Source organism: Lupinus angustifolius, unplaced genomic scaffold, assembly GCF_001865875.1.
Source record: "Lupinus angustifolius cultivar Tanjil unplaced genomic scaffold, LupAngTanjil_v1.0 Scaffold_14_15, whole genome shotgun sequence".
Classification (NCBI taxonomy): Eukaryota; Viridiplantae; Streptophyta; class Magnoliopsida; order Fabales; family Fabaceae; genus Lupinus; species Lupinus angustifolius.
The window spans coordinates 4,219-22,916 of NW_017718643.1; the positions used below are offsets into that span (position 1 = coordinate 4,219).

Sequence of the window (18,698 nt, forward strand, 5' to 3'; positions counted from 1 at the left end):
ATTTGGACAGCAAATTCTTGTTTACTATTCCCCTGATTCTAGTCTGTGTAAAGTAGCATTCAATTTCAATGTATTCATGAGATAAAGAGCACCACAATGGTTGGCCATGGGTTGTAATGGAGATGAAATAAAGAGCACCACAACGGTTGTGATGACAAATAAAAGTAGAATTCAATTTCAATGTATTCATGAAAGATATCATTATATGGAATTTAAACAATGTTTTTTTTGCAACTCAGCTTAAGAAGAATTGCTTCCTTGAAAGATAGATTCTAAGGTTAAAGAGGTGTTTTTGTTGTGATAATAAAATGTGATAGATTGTTTTTGTATTAGAGTGTAATGCAACAGTTTGCATCTTGATATGCCCAGAAATATAAGAGGTAACCAATGATGGAGTGACGATCAATACCACTTTTTATATACATAAGCCAAAGATAGATATTATTTTAGTTAAAGGATACTCAAACCCATTTATTTTAGTTAATTAGGAACTTCAAACCATACAATAAGTGCATAACCTTTGCTAAAAGCCATCACCCAATTCTCCGAAGACTGTAATTATAGTATAGGAAATACAAAATAGTGAAATACATAAAATCAATTATTTTCATATATACACTAAGAAATGTGTTGTTTGTTAGAAGAGAAAAAGGTGTATATACTATTTGTAAGAGTTTTTTATATTGTCATTGCATCATCTACCATTCATTTTTAATCATCATTAACTTTAAAAAAAAAATAATTCAAATATATGATGAATGATGCACTAACTATATGTAAATTTTTATATTATAAATGAAGTCAAGGGCCACGTCATTGAAATCTCCCTTTAAAAGAAGACCACGATTCACTAACAATTTTGAAAGTCCTAATAACTTCAAAAAATGGATGTAGAGAAAGTCTTCCACATGAATGGAGGAGTTGGAAAAACTAGCTATGCTAAGAACTCCTCACTTCAGGTTCACTATTTCTCTTTCTTTCTGCCAACTCTCTTTCCCACCATTTTCTTATTTTGGCTCAGAATTGTTCTAAGTTTTAACTAAGTTTATATGCATTGTTTTTAACAGAAGAAAGCATCTGATAGGGTAAAGCACATAATCATACAAACAGTTGAGGAGCTTTACCTTGAGACCTCTCCCAAGAGCTTTGGCATTGCTGATTTGGGTTGTTCCTCAGGACCCAACACCCTATCAATAATCAAAGATATATATCAAGCAATCCGAGGCATAAGCCACAAAATCATGCACGAATGTGACGAGTTCAGGGTTTACCTTAATGATCTTCCAACCAATGACTTCAACTCAATCTTTAAGGCCTTGCCAGAGTTCCATTTGATGCTTAGGATGGACCAAAAAAATGGGGTTCCTTCCATTTTCATGGGAGGTTACCCTGGTTCTTTTTATGGAAGATTGTTCCCAAACAGTTCCTTGCACTTTGTCCACTCCTCCTATTGCTTGCACTGGCTTTCAAAGGTTAGGCCCCAAGATATCTACTTTTTATTATTCATTCATTTTCTTTTTCTATCTTGGTTCTATACATGCTCATTGTGTTCCTGTTACACTTACACCCTGATCATTTTTTATTTACACTTTTTTATTGGTTTATAAAAATATTAGGTTATTGGTGTTTATTATGTGATTAACAAAGTTGATACTTAGTTGTTAATATGATAATTGACTATTAATTGCATAATACACATATGTATATATATACACACGTGTGAGTGATTTCCGTCTTAAAAATGTTCAGTCAATTGTGTCTACATCCTTAGAAGGGTTGAGTGGCTACTAATATATTATATATTATCCCAATTAGGATTTAAAGAATACATATAAATATATAGCTTAATATCCCAACTCAATACATAAGCCTTTTAAAGCCCATAAATCAGATTCAATAATGTAGCAGCAACTTTGGTCCACAACCGTTGTGTTTGACATAGTGAAGTTGTGGATCGTTGTGTATGCTTGTGTGTGTTAATCCACGACTATGGTGGCTAGCATGGCCCCACAGTGGAATCCTCTAAAAATTTGCATCATCAGTATTTCATAAAAGCACGATTGTAGGTGCTCCTATGGGCAGGTCATGTTTCACTTTCACACTTATGAGTCATACATGATAATCTCCACTTTGTAGAATACCAACCTCTCCTCCAATTGGATTGGGATTGGGGTTGGTCCAAAAGCTTCCATCAGCTAATATTCAATAAGCTCGAGTAATACCAAATCTTGTTTATGAAGATTGACTTGATTAACATATTAGCTGCATTTTTTTCTAAGTGTGTAACTTTTATAGTAATGGCTTTCTAGAAGCTACAAACTCTCTAATTTTATAAAACCTCAAATTAATATTGTTGTTCCTAAATATGATATACTTGATTCTTTACCAAGTAGATAAAACTCTAATTATCACCATGCAACTGAATCCACCATGCTCATTGCCTAGCTTATTGACCAGCCCATAAGCCATAAAACTTCCTTGAGTTAGTTGCCATGTATTTTGGTTGAGTTGTGGATTTCACAACAACAAACTGATTTAATGATGTCCATATTACTGATCTGCTTGCAAGAGTGGTGTATGACCATGTTTTAGACCTTATATCATCCGAACTACCTTCATAGTTCGGGTCCACATAACTAACAATTGAAGGATCACAATTTTGAATATCAAACATGATATCATGACCTATATTCCTTTTCAGGTACCTCAAAATCTATTTAATTGCCTCCTAATATTTATTTCTGGGTTTCAACATCAATTTGTAAATTTGGGTTAGTCACTAGGCCAAGTCAGGTCTAGTTTAAATCATAGCTTACATCAAGCAATTAATTATAGTGACATGGAAAACCTTTGACATGTATTTCACTTATACATTTGTCTTTGGAAATTGACTTATGGAAAATTTGAAGTTATTTGCCATAGAGTACTCATCACCTTAGCATTGCTCATGTCAAATATGTCTAGGATCTTATTAATGTAGCTTTTTTGGGAGAACCATAATTGTGTAAATCCTATGTCCTTATCATTATCCATCCTAAGAATCTTCATAGCAGTCCCTAAATTATTCATCTCAAAATCCTTGCCCAATAATATTTTTAGCTCATTGACATCACTTAAATGATTAGCATCAATGGATATATCATTAACATAAAGTAGTAGAGAAATAAAAATAACTATCATTAATGTGCTAACATAAACACATCAATTATTACCATTTCTAACCCATCTTCATCATATAACAATCAAAATGCTTGTACCACAAGTTGGAAGACTATTTTAACCAATATAGAGATTTCTTCAATATATAAATTAAATCAGGTGACTCTATCAAACTTTACTGAACCTATCTAGATGTGTCATATACATTTGCTCATCTACAAAAACAGTTTTTACATCCATCTATTCTAAATTCATGTCACATCCATCTAAATACCCATTTTCAACAAGAAGGACCTTTAATTTTTCCCTCTTATTTTCTAATACACTTAGATTTTCGCTTGTATACCCGCTTGCACTCAACAAAGTGCTTTGTCCGAGGCAATGGAAGTAACTCACATGTATAATTTTTGTGCAATGACTTCATGTCCTCCTTCTTGAAAGTTAAACAAGTTTCCTAAACTAATATGGAAAGCATCATAGAACACATCTTCAAAACCATATATCTCTTTATATGCATGATAAGATGATAGTCGGATCTCTATTAAGAAAATAACACCTACTGAGATTACCCAAATATATGTGTCAAAGTTAAGTGGCCTCATCGTCAAATTCTATAGAAGCAACCTTAGAAATTCCAATAAGTTTACCTACAATTGTACTCTACAACAACTTGTCAATGCTCTCTGTAATTCTTTCGTCTTTCTTCACAATTAGAGCACCCCTTCATACTCTAAGTGTATCATAGTCTCCATCAACTCTGTAACTGGATTCGTTGGAATGTAGTGTTACTAAGGAGATAAAGTTCATCTTTACATCAAATATGCACCTAACCTCACAAAACATATTCACAACATCATTATTCATCATAATTTTGATTTCTCCCATTCTTACAACTACACAAGATTTATTATCTCCCACTAAATAAAACAAAATTGTCTAACCTATATGTGGTGAACCATTCCCTATCTTGACTCATGTGGTTGGAGCAACTTGATTCAAGTTTATTATGAAAAGTTTTCACTCTTGTCTTTGGAAACAGAAAGTAGATCACCTTCACTATTATAATCAGAATCATTTGTCTTTGCAACATTTGCAGAAGTAGAAAATTCATCTTTCCCCACCGTCTTATTAGGACATTCTCTTCTATAATATTGGGTGTGTTTTCACTTAAAGCACTATGTTGTATGTCTTCCTATTCATTTCAATCATTTCCCCGTGGTTGAATTTACTCTATCTTTGTTTCATCTCACGTGCTTGTATTTTCACATATAGACATTCACCATAAGACTATTCCACTACAGGTCAAGATTTTCACCAATGATCATAAGAAGTAGGCTAAAACCACAACAAAATTATTGCATTATCTTCGTCATTCATGCACGTGCTATTAAAGGATTCACTATATATATTCCTCTTCTTTCTTTTCTGTTTTTCTGTTTTTCATTCTTTTTCTATTAATAGAAAGTTAGTTATCAGTTAGTTTGTAACTGTTTTAACTACTTTCTGTTTTTAGCCTTTTCTTCATTATTGTATATAGCTCCTCTTGGCTTTGCAAGGATTTCAATTCAATTCAATCAAAATGATGAATTACACAAAACTCAATATGGTATCAGAGCAAAATTTGCTCTGATTACCGCTGCACCTCTCTCCCATCTTTCTTCTCATTCTTCCTAATCCTTTCAACTCTCATCTTCTTCTTCCTCCTGATTTCTTGGTTTTATTTCTGCCTTCCTTTAATTCATCAATCAATGGCAAATTTTCAATCTGAATCTAAGAGTTTTTCACATAATAGTGAAATTCAAAACCCGAGAAATCCATTTTTCTTGCATCTAGGAGATAATCCAGGAGCAATTCTTGTATCAACACCTTTGGATGGGACAAACTACAATTCATGGAGCAGAAGCATGAAACGAGCATTATTGTCGAAAAATAAATTCAAGTTTGTTGATGGATCCATCTTAATGACAGAAAATGATGACATATTGTTTGATGATTGGGAAAGGTGCAATACCATGGTAATTTCATGGATTACAAGAAGTTTGAATGCACAGATTGCTCAAAGCACAGTTTATATTGAGAGTGCAGAAGAATTATGGAAAGACTTCAAAGAAAGGTTCTCAAAGGGTGATTATTTTCGCATCTCAGATTTGTTACAAGAGCTTCACTCAATTAAACAAGGTGATAGAGATCTTTCTCATTACTTCACTGATTTGAAAATTGTTTGGGAAGACCTAGAAGCTTTAAGGCCTTTACCTTCATGTGTTTGTGCTATAAAGTGTAAGTGTAGCATGTTGAAAATAATCAGAGAACAAAGAGAATCTGAGTATGTGATATGCTTTCTAAAAGGTTTAAATGAAGAATTCAGCACAACTAGGTCTCAAATTTTACTTCTTGAACCCCTACCAACTATTAACAAAGCCTTTTCATTATTACAACAGCAAGAAAGCCAAATAGGTAGTGTTACCACAAAGGTTATGTTCAGTTCTAACATGGCTGATTCTAGTGAAGGCACGAACAGAGCATCAGGTAACAATGCGCAATGGAAAGGTGTTCTAGGTAGAGGAACTAATTTTGGCAGAAACAGAGGAAGGAGTTATGGAAGAGGTTTTGGTTCAGGCAGAACAATGAATACCAAAGTTTGCACTTTTTGTGGAAGGGAGAGACATACAGTTGATGTTTGTTATTCCAAACATGGTTTTCCACCAAATTTTGGAAAACAGAAAATCAACAATGGTGGAAATGGAAGTGCTAATATGATTGATTCAACTAATGAAAATGAATTGACTGAAATAAAGGATAGTGGCAAGCCTACACTAAGTTGCAGTCCTGCACAGTATGCTGAACTTGCCTCCTTATTGAACAATGATGTTGGAAGCAAGGTCAATCAACTAAGCATAATGCCTCTTGAAGAAGCCAATTCTTCCAAGGAATCAGGTAATATCCTTCCTTGGATACCTGACACTGGTGCTACTGATCATGTGTGTCCTTATTTGAGTAGTTTTGTGTCATATCAATCCATTAAGCCTGTTATTATCAAATTGCCAAATGGATCTGTTGTCATGGCCAGATATTCTGGTCTAGTTATCTTCTATGAAGATTTGCTTTTGCACAATGTTCTTTTTGTTCCAGAATTCAAGTTCAATCTCATATCCATACATAAACTTGCTCTTGATCTACACTGCAGAGTAATTTTTTATCATTCTCAATGTGTGATCCAGGATATGAATACCTTGAAGACGTTTGGACTTGCTAGTGTGCACAAGAATCTCTATATGATGGCTGCACCTTCAAAAACCAGCACAAAGAAAGTTTGCCTTGTTGATTCAACTTGTAGGACTTCTAGTTGTTTTGATTTGTGGCATTACAGATTAGGACATCCTTCCACTACTGTCTTACAAAATATTTGTAAAGATTTCACATATGTACATTTTGATGCTAAGAGAGTTTGTGAATTCTGCCACTTAGCCAAACAAACAAGGTTACCCTTTCCTAGTAGTTTGAATAAAAGTCTTGAACTTTTTGATCTCATTCATATGGATATTTGGGGTCCATTGTCTATTTCTTCTATTCATGGTTTTAAGTATTTTCTTACTGTGGTTGATGACTATAGCAAACATACATGGTTATATCTCATGAGAAACAAATTAGAAGCAAGAAATCTAATGCAGAATTTTGTTGTTTTTGTTCAAACTCAATACAAGAAAACTATCAAGATTATCAGAACAGACAATGGTGTTGAATTTCAGGCTGCAACTTTCTTTGATAAGTTTGGGATCATCCATCAAACCTCATGTGTGGAAACTCCACAACAAAATTCCATTGTAGAAAGGAAGCACAGGCATCTCCTCAACATGACTAGATCACTATTGTTTCATGCTCATTTGCCAAACATTTTCTGGTCACATGCTGTTCAGCATGCAACTTATCTCATAAATAGGACTCCTACTCACACTCTCCAAAACAGGTCTCCTTATGAAATGCTTCACCAATGCAAACCTGACTTAAATGAATTAAAGATTTTTGGATGTCTCTCTTTTGCATCTACACTGCAGAATCATCGCACCAAACTAGATGCTAGAGCTAAGAAATGCATTTTTTTGGGATTCAAAACAGGCATCATAGGCTATGTATTGTTTGATTTACACTCAAGAGAAATTTTCATTTCTAGAAATGTCTATTTCTATGAGAATGAATTCCCTTATCTCTTAAACAATAAACCTGCATCTACTGATCTCACAACTTCTACATCTTTTGATTTTCTTTCATAATCCTCACACAGACTTATCAAATACTTCTCCTCAACAAACAGAATTATCTCCACAAGTTCATTCACCCATGCCTTCTAGTCCATCTCATCATGATATACAAACACAAACACAACCTGTTAGGAGATCTACTAGACCTCGATATCCACCTACATATCTTCATGATTTCCATTGCAATCTTTCAATGCAAACTACATCCAGAAATCCTCACATACCTCACCCTCTTTCATCTGTTCTGTTATACTCCTCAATTTCTTCTCTTCACCTACCTCATGTTCTTTCCATTACTATACATACTGAGCCTAGAACATATGAACAGGCCATAAAATCCTCTGAATGGATCAATGCCATGACAAATGAACTTACAGCTTTGGAATCAAACAATACATGGAGCATTGTTGATCTTCCTGATGATAAGGTCCCTATTGGCTCTAAATGGGTTTACAAGATCAAGTACAAGTCAGATGGTAGCATTGAACGATATAAGGCTCGCTTGGTTGCTAAAGGGTATGATCAAACAGAGGGGATTGATTTTTTTTGACACCTTTGCACTTGTGATTAAGTTAACAACAGTCAGATTAGTCTTGGGTATTGCAGCTTCTCAGAACTGGTTTCTACATCAGTTAGATGTCAATAATGCATTTTTACATGGTGATCTACTTGAGGATGTTTACATGCCGATTCCTAAAGGAGTAGTTTGCTCCAAACCAAACCAAGTGTGCAAACTCCATAAGTCTTTTTATGGCTTAAAACAGGCAAGTCGACAGTGGTATCATAAGTCATCCAACACTCTTGTCCAGTTTGGTTATGTTCAATCCACTCATGATCACTCCTTGTTCACAAAGCAACATGATTCTTCATTTACTCTGCTGTTCATTTACGTGGATGACCTTATCTTGGCTGGTAATAGTGCAACTGAGATAGCTAATGTTAAACAAAATCTTAATGAGCTATTCAAAATCAAAGACCTTGGGCACTTGAAATATTTTCTTGGTCTTGAAATTGCTCGGTCAAGCAGAGGTATCCTTTTAAGCCAAAGAAAATATGCATTGAATATTCTCACTGATACAGGTTTTCTAGCATCAAAACCTGTCACCAGTCCAATTGCCAAGGGTACTGTTCTTTCTCAAGATTCTTCTGGTGACTATTCTGATATTATTGGGTACAGAAGGTTGGTGGGGAGATTACTTTACCTCATAAACACCAGACCAGATCTTTCTTTTTCTGTCCAACAACTAAGTCAGTATATGAGCAAACCAACAAATGCTCACTATCAGGCACTCACTCGCATTCTTCGCTACATCAAAAAGGCACCTAGTCAGGGACTTCTTTATCCATCAAACTCTGCTCTTCAGCTGAAAGCATTCAGTGACTCAGATTGGGGCACTTGCACAGATTCTAGACGTTCTGTTTCTGGTTTCTGTGTTTTTCTTGGCAACTCCTTGATTTCTTGGAGATCAAATAAACAAACCACCGTGGCTAGATCTTCTTCTGAAGCTGAGTATCGAGCCCTTGCTGCTACTGCCTGTGAGCTTCAATGACTAACTTTCTTACTTGACAGTTTTCCCATCTTTACCATCAAACCTTCACTCCTATATTGTGATAACAACTCAGCTCGATACATCGCTGCCAATTCCATGTTTCATGAGCGAACTAAACACATCGAGATTGATTGTCACGTTGTGAGGGAAAGGCTTCAAGCTGGTCTCTTTCATTTACTTCCTATTCAAAGCAAGGAGCAACCTGCTGATCTGTTTACAAAGGCCCTTGATTTTTCCACTTTTTCCTACCTTCTTCCCAAGCTGGGAGTTCTCAATGTTTACTCTCCAGCTTGAGGAAGGGTATTAAAGGATTCACTATATATATTCCTCGTCTTTCTTTTCTGTTTTTCTGTTTTTCATTCTTTTTCTAATAATAGAAAGTTAGTTATCAGTTGGTTTGTAACTGTTTTAACTACTTTCTGTTTTTAGCTTTTTCTTCATTATTGTATATAGCTCCTCTTGGCTTTGCAAGGATTTCAATTCAATTCAATCAAAATGATGAATTACACAAAACTCAATACGTGCACATAAAGTTTGTGTAAATCATTGATTATTTGATTGAGAATGTTAACATGCTATTACAAATTAGAACCCTCCTATGTATTCAAGCCATACATTTATTACTTTAAATCCAACTTGTTCGTTAGAAACTCGTCTGTCTCACTAGGCCATGTCGTGGATTATTGTGTAACCTTATGTCTGCCGATCCACAACCACGGTAAATGACAAGACAAGGCTCTGGATCCCTCTTGAAGTTTGCATCTTGGTGTTTTTAGAAAAGCGCAGTGGAGGTGCCCCCACGGCCAGACTGTGTTTCATTTCTGGAATTATAAATCATACACAACACTTCCCACATTTAATGTAGCAATCATTGGTTTATCATGTGAAGCAGGTTCCTTCAGCTCTGTATGATGAGCAGGGAAGGTCAATAAACAAGGAGAGTATTTACATTTCTGAATCAAGCCCTGAAGTGGTGCCCCAAGCATACTGTAAGCAATTCCAAGAAGACTTTTCCTTGTTCCTTAGGTCAAGGTCAGAAGAACTAGTTGAAGGTGGAAGAATGGTGTTGATTTTACTTGGTAGAAGAGGCAAAAAACATGTTGATAGAGGCATCTCTGTGTTGTGGGACATTCTTTCACGTTCATTGGCTATTCTAGTCTCACAGGTACATAGCTGAGGGTGTAATATTGTATTACTATTGTTGTCAATTTGAATTTCGACCAAGGATCTTTGTCTCAAAACATGCCTCTATCAATTAAAATATATTATGTCAACTAATGAAATAACCAACCATAAATAAAGATAAATTCATGAAATAACCAACCATAAATAAATTTTGGCCAATGAAGGATGACTTGGCAATACAAAATTTTGTCTCCTTTTGTGATTATTTTGTAAAAAAACTTCTTTTATCTTGAAGGGAGAAGTAGAACAGGAGAAGGTTGATTCATATGAAGTACATTTCTATGCACCATCATGTGAAGAAATAGAAGAAGAGGTGAGGAAAGAAGGGTCTTTGAAGTTGGAGAGAGTAGAGATGTGTGAGTTAGAGAAAAGTGAGCAAAGCATGGACTATAGTACAAAGGTTGCAATGGCAATTAGGGCAATCCAAGAATCAATGATATCTAACCATTTCGGAGAAAGGATCTTAGACAGTTTGTTTGAGAACTATGCAAGATTAGTACACGAGGAAATGATTAAGGAGGATATCAAGCATATCACTTTTGTTCTGGTTCTAAGAAAAATATGAATGTAAAGAAAACAAAAATCAAAGGGCTATTTCTGTTTGCAGTAATTAATTAAACGTGTTTAAATTGTAGGCAGTTACTATCTGCCATACTAATATAATGGCGTTTCATTTCATCATATAGATTCCTAAAATAATATATCCGAGAAAAATAATCCATAATTAAAGAGATGTCAATTTAAACGTGTATATATATAGGACTTAATATTTAATTGGTAAGAATGTACTCCTATATATATTAATGAAGTTTTTTAATCTAGTCATCTAGTTATTGGGTTGGAATATACTTAATTACTTACATCATTCAATAATTTTTATATAATGTGAATTTTATAAACACAACCGATGAGTCATATAACTATTAAGGATGTTGATTACTAGGCTTGAATCTTGAAAAAGTTAAATAAGAGTTGATTAAAGTAGTTCTTATTTCATATATTCTTTGTTGGTAGTCTTATTTGATGTTTAAAAACATATAAAAATAATCTTCATATCTCAATGAAATATTACTTTTTTTTATAAGCAATTAACTTTATTAAAATAAGAAGTACAAGTTAGGAGAACAAATGATACTCCTATCCACACTATAGAAAATGAACAAAAAGAAATACATTTATAAGGGTTCAACATCCATTCCAAATAAGAGAAATTAAAGGTATTACAACGAGCAATTAGGATATTTCAAGAATGTAAAAAATAAAACCTATCACCTCTTCATAATAGAATTGAGAATTCTCAAAAGTAATCTTGTTCCAAGAATGCAAATATTCCAAAGTACAATGAACCAAAGGGACATCCGTCTTCTGAAGTTTTTTGTCTCCAAACACAACAAGGACATATGAGAGGAGAAGTTTACCTTAGCATCGTTGGAAAGAATTGATGTAAACCAAAATGAGAGTAGATTTATTTCCAAACATGATAAGACTTCGAGCATGTGAAAAAAATATGGTTTATAGCTTCTCCTCTTCCCCACAAAGAGCATATTTTGGCACAATATTTGCACCTAGACACCCCTTTGAGCGAAACATAAGTTTGTTGGAACTCTTCCCAAGAAAAAATTTCACACTAAACATTTTATCTTTGGTGGCATATTACATTCCCACATCTTTTTGAAAATCACGTTGTCATCTCTGCTATCTTCAAGAGAAAGAACCATGTATGCATTTCGAATTGAGTATTTGCCTCCTTTATCATTAATCCAAATCCATCCATTTGTATCGTCATACTTAGGTTCGGAATCCCCAAGCATCTTAATGAGGTCCTCATACTCTTGTTGCTCCCAAAGAAACAACCTCCGCCTCCATGAAAGAGACCAAGTCCATACTCCATTCCTACATTCCCCCATGGAGCTAAGTGATGCATCTTTATGAAGACTCACCTGAAATAGTCTAGGAAATAAGTTTTTAAGAAGGTCCCTCCCCACCCATAACTCTGACCAAAATCTCACATCCCTACCTGAACCTAATCTCCTACGAAAACCTTCATTAAACCACCTATTGACAACACTTTCATGATCATTAGTAAGGTTACATAGACCTCTCCACCAAGTCGAGCCCCTAATAAAACACTCACAATCAGTAATCCCGCCACCCCGAAAAATCCCTACTCCATATCTAGATTGTAACACTTTTACCCAAAGATAATTTCTCTCAGAAAGCAATCTCTATCTTGTTGGGTATCGGCAAGTCAGAATACACGTAGAAAGGGGGTTGAATAGGTGTTGCAGATCACTTGTTCCTCTTTTCTTATATTTGCGCAAAACTAAAACAGACTGCAGTTAATCGACTATGTTTGGACTTCATTGATTAAACAGTGCTCTGATATAATTGATTATGCTTGTGGATAATCGATTATCCTGGCACGCGCACAACTTGATTCTTTAGTTTCTTGTATAACAAGTTATCGATTACCGAATCTTTACATAATTAATTGATTAATGAGATTACAGAAAGACAGTAAACAGATTATAGCATGCAACTCATATTAACACAATTAATCAACAAAGTAAAGAGATTAGGGATTAGAAAGAGGTGCACAAGGAATTTTATCCTCGTTCGTTTGTGCTCCACTGCAAATTACATCCAGGCCACCCCTTTTGATCTCGGGAGATTTTTCTTCAACTATTGCAACTGTGAGTTTTACAAACACACTTCCAATTATAAAATCAGAATAACTAAGCCGATCTTTACTTAGTCCCTATGACCTTGACAACCTAGGTTTGACCTAACTAAATCGCCTACTAAGATCTAATATGCTTTCGCGATTGGCCCTAGCCTTGACATCGCTCGAACTAAGACCTCTTAGCCTCTGAGAAGATTACCAAGATCTCTCTCATAGTGAAGCAATTCACAAAGAGATCAACTTTCTTGTTAAAACAGAATGTATTGAGTTGACTTGAGTACTTAATACTCGGATTCAACAATTGGAAACTCAATCTAAAACATAAAGCATAAAATCCACAAGTTCCTAATTCTTAATGAAATTAATGCATTAGGTTTTCTAAAAATGATTCATACTCTTTTTAGAAAAAGATTTTGCTCACAAAAATCTCTCAAAGAAATCAAGAATAAAATGCAAGAATTTGATGCATAGAAAACTAGAACCTAGATACAATGATATTAATCTTTAAGCCTAAATCAGAATGCTTTCACTCCCTAGGTTTTCTAAATGCACTTTCTCGCTGTAATGCAATCTATGAAAACGTATGCTCTCTAACAATTTTCGAAATATGCAAGTTATGCCACATTGGCAAGAAATACAAAATTTATACTAATCCTACTGATACTAATATTAATCGATTATCCTTCCATTTAATCGATTAACGGGCTGTTAAAATTCAGTTTTCAGTTATGTCTTAATCGATTATACGGTGTCTTAATCGATTAACGTGCTAACAAAATCAGATCAGTTAGTAACAGAATTCTAGTTAATTGATTAAACTAACTACTTAATCGATTATATAAAGTTAAAAATGTTTTTCTTTAATGTAAGGAATGTATGGTAAACTACTTATATGATATGCACATGCTTTACATAGCTTTTCAAAATATATTACCTTTAATGCATAAAACTATGTATATGTATGCATGAGTCCATTCATCATAAGATATCTAGATGATATGTCTCAATTTTAAACTTGTTCTATATTAGTTCTTGTGAGACTTTCCACCTAGGTTTACCAAACCTAGACTCAAACTAAGGCAAACATCTTAAGACTTCTAATTACAAGTAAATGTAATAAAGTCCTAAATCTATAGATGCAACCTATGAGTCTTCGACTTGTTGATTGTTCTACGATCTTCAAGCTTTCTTGTATATGCGTTTATTTCATCAAAACTCCAGTTAGTCGGAAATGTGCAGGTCTTGACTCCTTGCACTTTCAATCTCCCCTTTTTTGATGATGACAAACACTTCACTAATTTCTTGTTTGATAAGCTTGATGATGATCATCATGTGTTTTCTTAGGTTGGTTATATGCCAAATTTGCGTTGCTCCCCCTTATTTTGTTCTCCCCCTCAACCAAGCTATGAGATGAAATACACACAAGTGGGTAGCAAACTTACGTACGGAAGCTCATCAACCTGAAACACATCAAACAACAAAAAACAACCTTTCTCCCCCTTTTGAAATTACCAAAAAGTATACACATTTAAGTGATAATAGTTGGTCAAAAGTAAGAAGAGATATAAAATTTGTGGTAAGAAACTATAATTAATTAGAAAGTACGGGCTTTGATTTGATTAATCAGTTTTTTAGAAAATTGAACACATGCACAAAATATCTGCATTTAATCGATTATTGAGGGCACTTAATCGATTAAATTGACAACAAAAAACTGAATATGAACAAGGTTTATATGACACATCCAACATGTAAATATTCAATAAATTATAGAATGATTAATAGTTCTGATATAATTAGAAATATTTTCATAAAACTAAAATTCATAAACCATTCGACATAATTAGAAATATTCCAACAAAGCATGATATTTTCAAAATGAAAGAAACAAGTACTGAACTAGAGTTCAACAACATATTACAAGCCAAAAGATCACAATGCTCAAAAATAACAAAAAGTACAAGACCTAAAACACAATATTGGACGACAAAATATAACACCCTATAGGCTAGACACTCCTAGACTAATCCTAAGATGGTGAAGGAGGACGTCTTTCTTGAGGATGCAATATGTCATGAGTGGTCTGAATGAGGAAGTCCAAACGGTTGATTTCTTCATTTAGGTGATCATTTTGCTTCTCAAACCCAGATTGAAGCATGTTCCTCAGAGATTCATAGTGTGTGTCAATGTGAGCATTGAGCCATGCGAGCATTGAGCCTCTATTCTATAGCATCTAAATGAGCTATCTCGAAGGAAGGTTCTTGAGGCATAGCAGAAGCCTCCCCCTGATTCTATGGAATCGATTCATTCATGGGAGCATCTTCATCAGATAAGTCCAAATATACAGTTGTGTTATGATCTTGCTGGTATTCCCAGGCATTATTCTACTTGTAAATACCCATTTGTGGATGAGATTATCTCCAATCAAGTGCTCACGAGAGTTCGTTGTAATAATCAACGTATCAGACATATCTATTTCTAGATGGTCAATGATACGCGATATGAAATTCCATATGCGAGCAACTTATTCGATGAGTTTAAGATGCCATTCATAACCTTTAGAATTTCCTCAGGTCATTTGATCCTTATATTTTCTCGGACAACAAACGTGAATTTCAGGTATTTCATAGTAGGTTCAACATGGTTAGTGTTCCTTTGAACCAGAATATATGCTACAATGTAATGTAGAAGTCGATTCTCAACAGATAATGATCCAACTTTAGTTAGCTCACCTTGCACATACATGTGAGGTCCCCTGAGACACCATCTGTACATTTCAGTCGCATTGAATGAGTTCCATAACTCATTCGAGCAGTCTCCAAGGCAGTAACCATCACTAGCTAATCCACCCACATCTGGAAATAGTTTTTCATTCAACTCAAACAGTTTTCCCGCAACCATAGACCAGTAAGTTCCATCTTTGTATCTAAGGTTTGCATAAAATTCCCTAACAAGAGCAGGGTATATCTTACCGTTAAGCTCCAGAAACTAGGTCACACCCTGAACTTCCAATCTGTGTGGAAATTCAAATCCTTGAGATAACATCTAAGCCATATCCGCATATCGTATATAGGTTGGTTTCCTCCCTTGAAACTTTGCTAGACGAGTTTCTTGCAAAATCAGTGAATAGTAGGTTCACCTCGATCCCTCCTATCACCATGGCCGGAACCATAGTCAATTTCAGATCTTCTTTGACGGTTAATAGTGGTTTTGACTCTCTTTTGTTTACCATCAACCATTGTTCTGAGATTTGAAAGCTATAGTCGATTTGGCATGATTTTTGGTTAGGGTTTTAGGTTGGGGAAGAACTAGATTTTCGGATTTCTTGATGGTTAGGGGCTAATAGGTGGCTAACAAGAGTTAAGGACTGTTGTTTTGGATTACTATATTGAAGGAAAAGATTACTTTCACGATTGGACAGATAAAAGGTAGGAATTGAGATTTTAGGGTAAGAAAAACGTTTCCAGATGCACACTGAATCTATTTTATTTTACTGTCGTTAATCGATTAAGGCTTATGTTAATCGATTAAGACATGTGAAAATATTATGCAATTGAGCCCAGTTAACCATTAAAGGAATACTTAATCGATTGAAGATAGAGATTTTAAAAAGTTTGACCTATTGGAACTCAGTTTAATCAATTATCATATAGGGTAATTGATTAACACCAGTAAATTTGTAGATTTGAGTGTGTTTTTGAGATTAACAAGGTATGCTAAGACTTTTAACCTAAGAGACTATTCTAGACAGAATTACACACTTCTAACACTTAAACATGTTATCATGAAGGCAATGTATTAAGCATAAAGGGAAACATACATTTACATATAACATATAGATGAGCACATTTATCATACAAAAGGCACAAAACACCATTGATCAAACTAGTTAAGATATTTTTCATCAAGAATTCCAAGTTCTCTCCTAAGAACAAAGAACGAGTCCCGTGGAAGGAGCTTGGTGAAAATATCAGCTAGTTGTTTAGTGTTTTCACAAAATTCAAGCACACAATCACCTTTTTGAACATGATCACGTAAAAAATGATGCCTTATCTCTATATGCTTAGTTCTAGAATGCAAGATGATATTCTTGGATAGGTTTATGACGCTTGTATTATCGCATTTAATCAGTATCTTTTCCAAAGAGAAACCGAAATCCATAAGTTGTTGCTTCATCCAAAGGATTTGAGCGCAACACACACCAGCGACAATGTACTCCGCTTCAACAGTGGATAAAGAAACAAAAGCTTGCTTCTTGCTATGCCATGACATTAAGGAGCTGCCTAATAGGTGGCAAGTTCCACTAGTGCTTTTCCGATCTAGTTTACACCCAGAGAATTCAGAATCGGAATAACCTAACAAGGAAAGTGAGGCATCCCTAGGATACCATAGTCCCATATTAGGGGTTTCTTTTAAATATCTCATGATATGTTTAACAAAAGTAAAGTGCGATTCCATAGGCATACATTGATATCTAGCACACATGCAAACACTAAACATAATATTAGGGTGAATCGTAGTTAAATATAATAACGAGCCTATCATGCCACGATATTTAGTTACCTGTACCACTTTCCCTTTATCATAATTCTCTAAATAGCATGAGGATGCCATAGAAGTGGATGTTTCTTTGCATTTTTCCATTTCGAATTTGCATAGAAATTCTTTGCAGTATTTTGATTGGTGAACAAGTATGCCACTATCCATTTGCTTGATTTGTAATCTCGGGAAGAAGATAAGCTCTCTCATCATTGATATTTCAAATTCACCATGCATCAAATCAGAAAACTCCTTGCAAAGGAAGTCATTAGTAGCTCCAAAGATAATATAATCAACATATATTCGAACTAGTAAAACATGATTATCTGATTTTTGAATAAAGAGCGTTGTGTCGACTTTGCTTCTAACAAACCCCTTTTCTAAGAGAAAAGTGTTCAGTCTATCATACCAAGCTCGAGGAGCTTTCTTTAGGCCATAAAGTGCCTTTTAAGCTTATAGACATGGTTCGGAAATTTATAATTTTCAATGTCGGGCGGTTGCTCAACATAAACCTCCTCTTGAATAAATCCATTCAAGAAGACACTCTTAGCATCCATTTGGAACAAATTAAAATTCATGATTGGTGCAAATGCCAATAGCATCCTTATGGCCTCTAACCTCGCAACAGGGGCGTAGGTTTCGTCGTAATCGATACCTTCCTCTTGGTTGTATCCCTTGGCCACAAGGCGTGCTTTATTTCGTATTATTAAGCCAGATTCATCAAGTTTATTTGTAAAGACCCATTTAGTGCCAATTATTGGATGGTCCTTTCGTTTGGGGTCAAAGTCCCAAACATTTTACGCTCAAACTGGTTTAGCTCTTCTTGCATAGCTATACCACAGTGCACATCCTCAATAGCCTCATCTATGGTCTAAAGGCTCTAATTGTGATACAAAAGAAACAAAAATACAAAAGTTACGCAAAGAGGAATGGGTTTCGACCCCCATAGAGATATCACCTAATACTTTATTGAGTGGATAGTTGTTGAAAGCGTATTTCGGTGTTTTGTTGGGAGTTTTCTCCTCTCAACAAATCGTCCTGACAGTAGTGTCAATTTGTTGAAAGATTTATACTCTCATTTTCTTTATGTTCTTTTTTTTATTAAGTAAGAGAACTCGATTTTACTCTTTGTTCACCATCTCGGCTTTGTTGAAATAAATTCCAACGCCGGTATAATGGCTTCAAGAATATTCCAGTTACAAATTACTTCTTTAATAATCATGTAAATAAGTCATTCCTTCTTTGCCCCATCTCAGCTTTGTTAGAATAAATTCTAATGTCGGTACAATGGTATCGAAGCAATTACCTATTACATAATTATTAAGT

The 18,698-nt window shown here is 34.8% G+C and overlaps 1 protein-coding gene across 1 annotated transcript; it reads left to right on the plus strand.

Annotated features, from left to right (window-relative positions):
• The first annotated feature begins 840 nt into the window (after positions 1–840).
• Positions 841–10,826, plus strand: LOC109337881 (jasmonate O-methyltransferase-like). The gene is made up of 4 exons (XM_019574960.1): positions 841–959; positions 1,068–1,472; positions 9,858–10,130; positions 10,386–10,826. Exons 1-4 carry the CDS (start codon positions 885–887, stop codon positions 10,713–10,715), a joined length of 1,083 nt encoding a protein of 360 aa, XP_019430505.1. The 5' UTR covers positions 841–884; the 3' UTR covers positions 10,716–10,826.
• Positions 10,827–18,698: the final 7,872 nt, after the last annotated feature.

Coding starts and splice junctions, on each gene's coding strand:
- LOC109337881 (XM_019574960.1), top strand. CDS start 885: ATGGATGTAGAGAAAGTCTTCCACATGAATGGAGGAGTTGGAAAAACT. Junction 1,473..9,857: donor GCTTGCACTGGCTTTCAAAG/GTTAGGCCCCAA, acceptor CATGTGAAGCAG/GTTCCTTCAGCTCTGTATGA. Junction 10,131..10,385: donor TGGCTATTCTAGTCTCACAG/GTACATAGCTGA, acceptor TTTATCTTGAAG/GGAGAAGTAGAACAGGAGAA.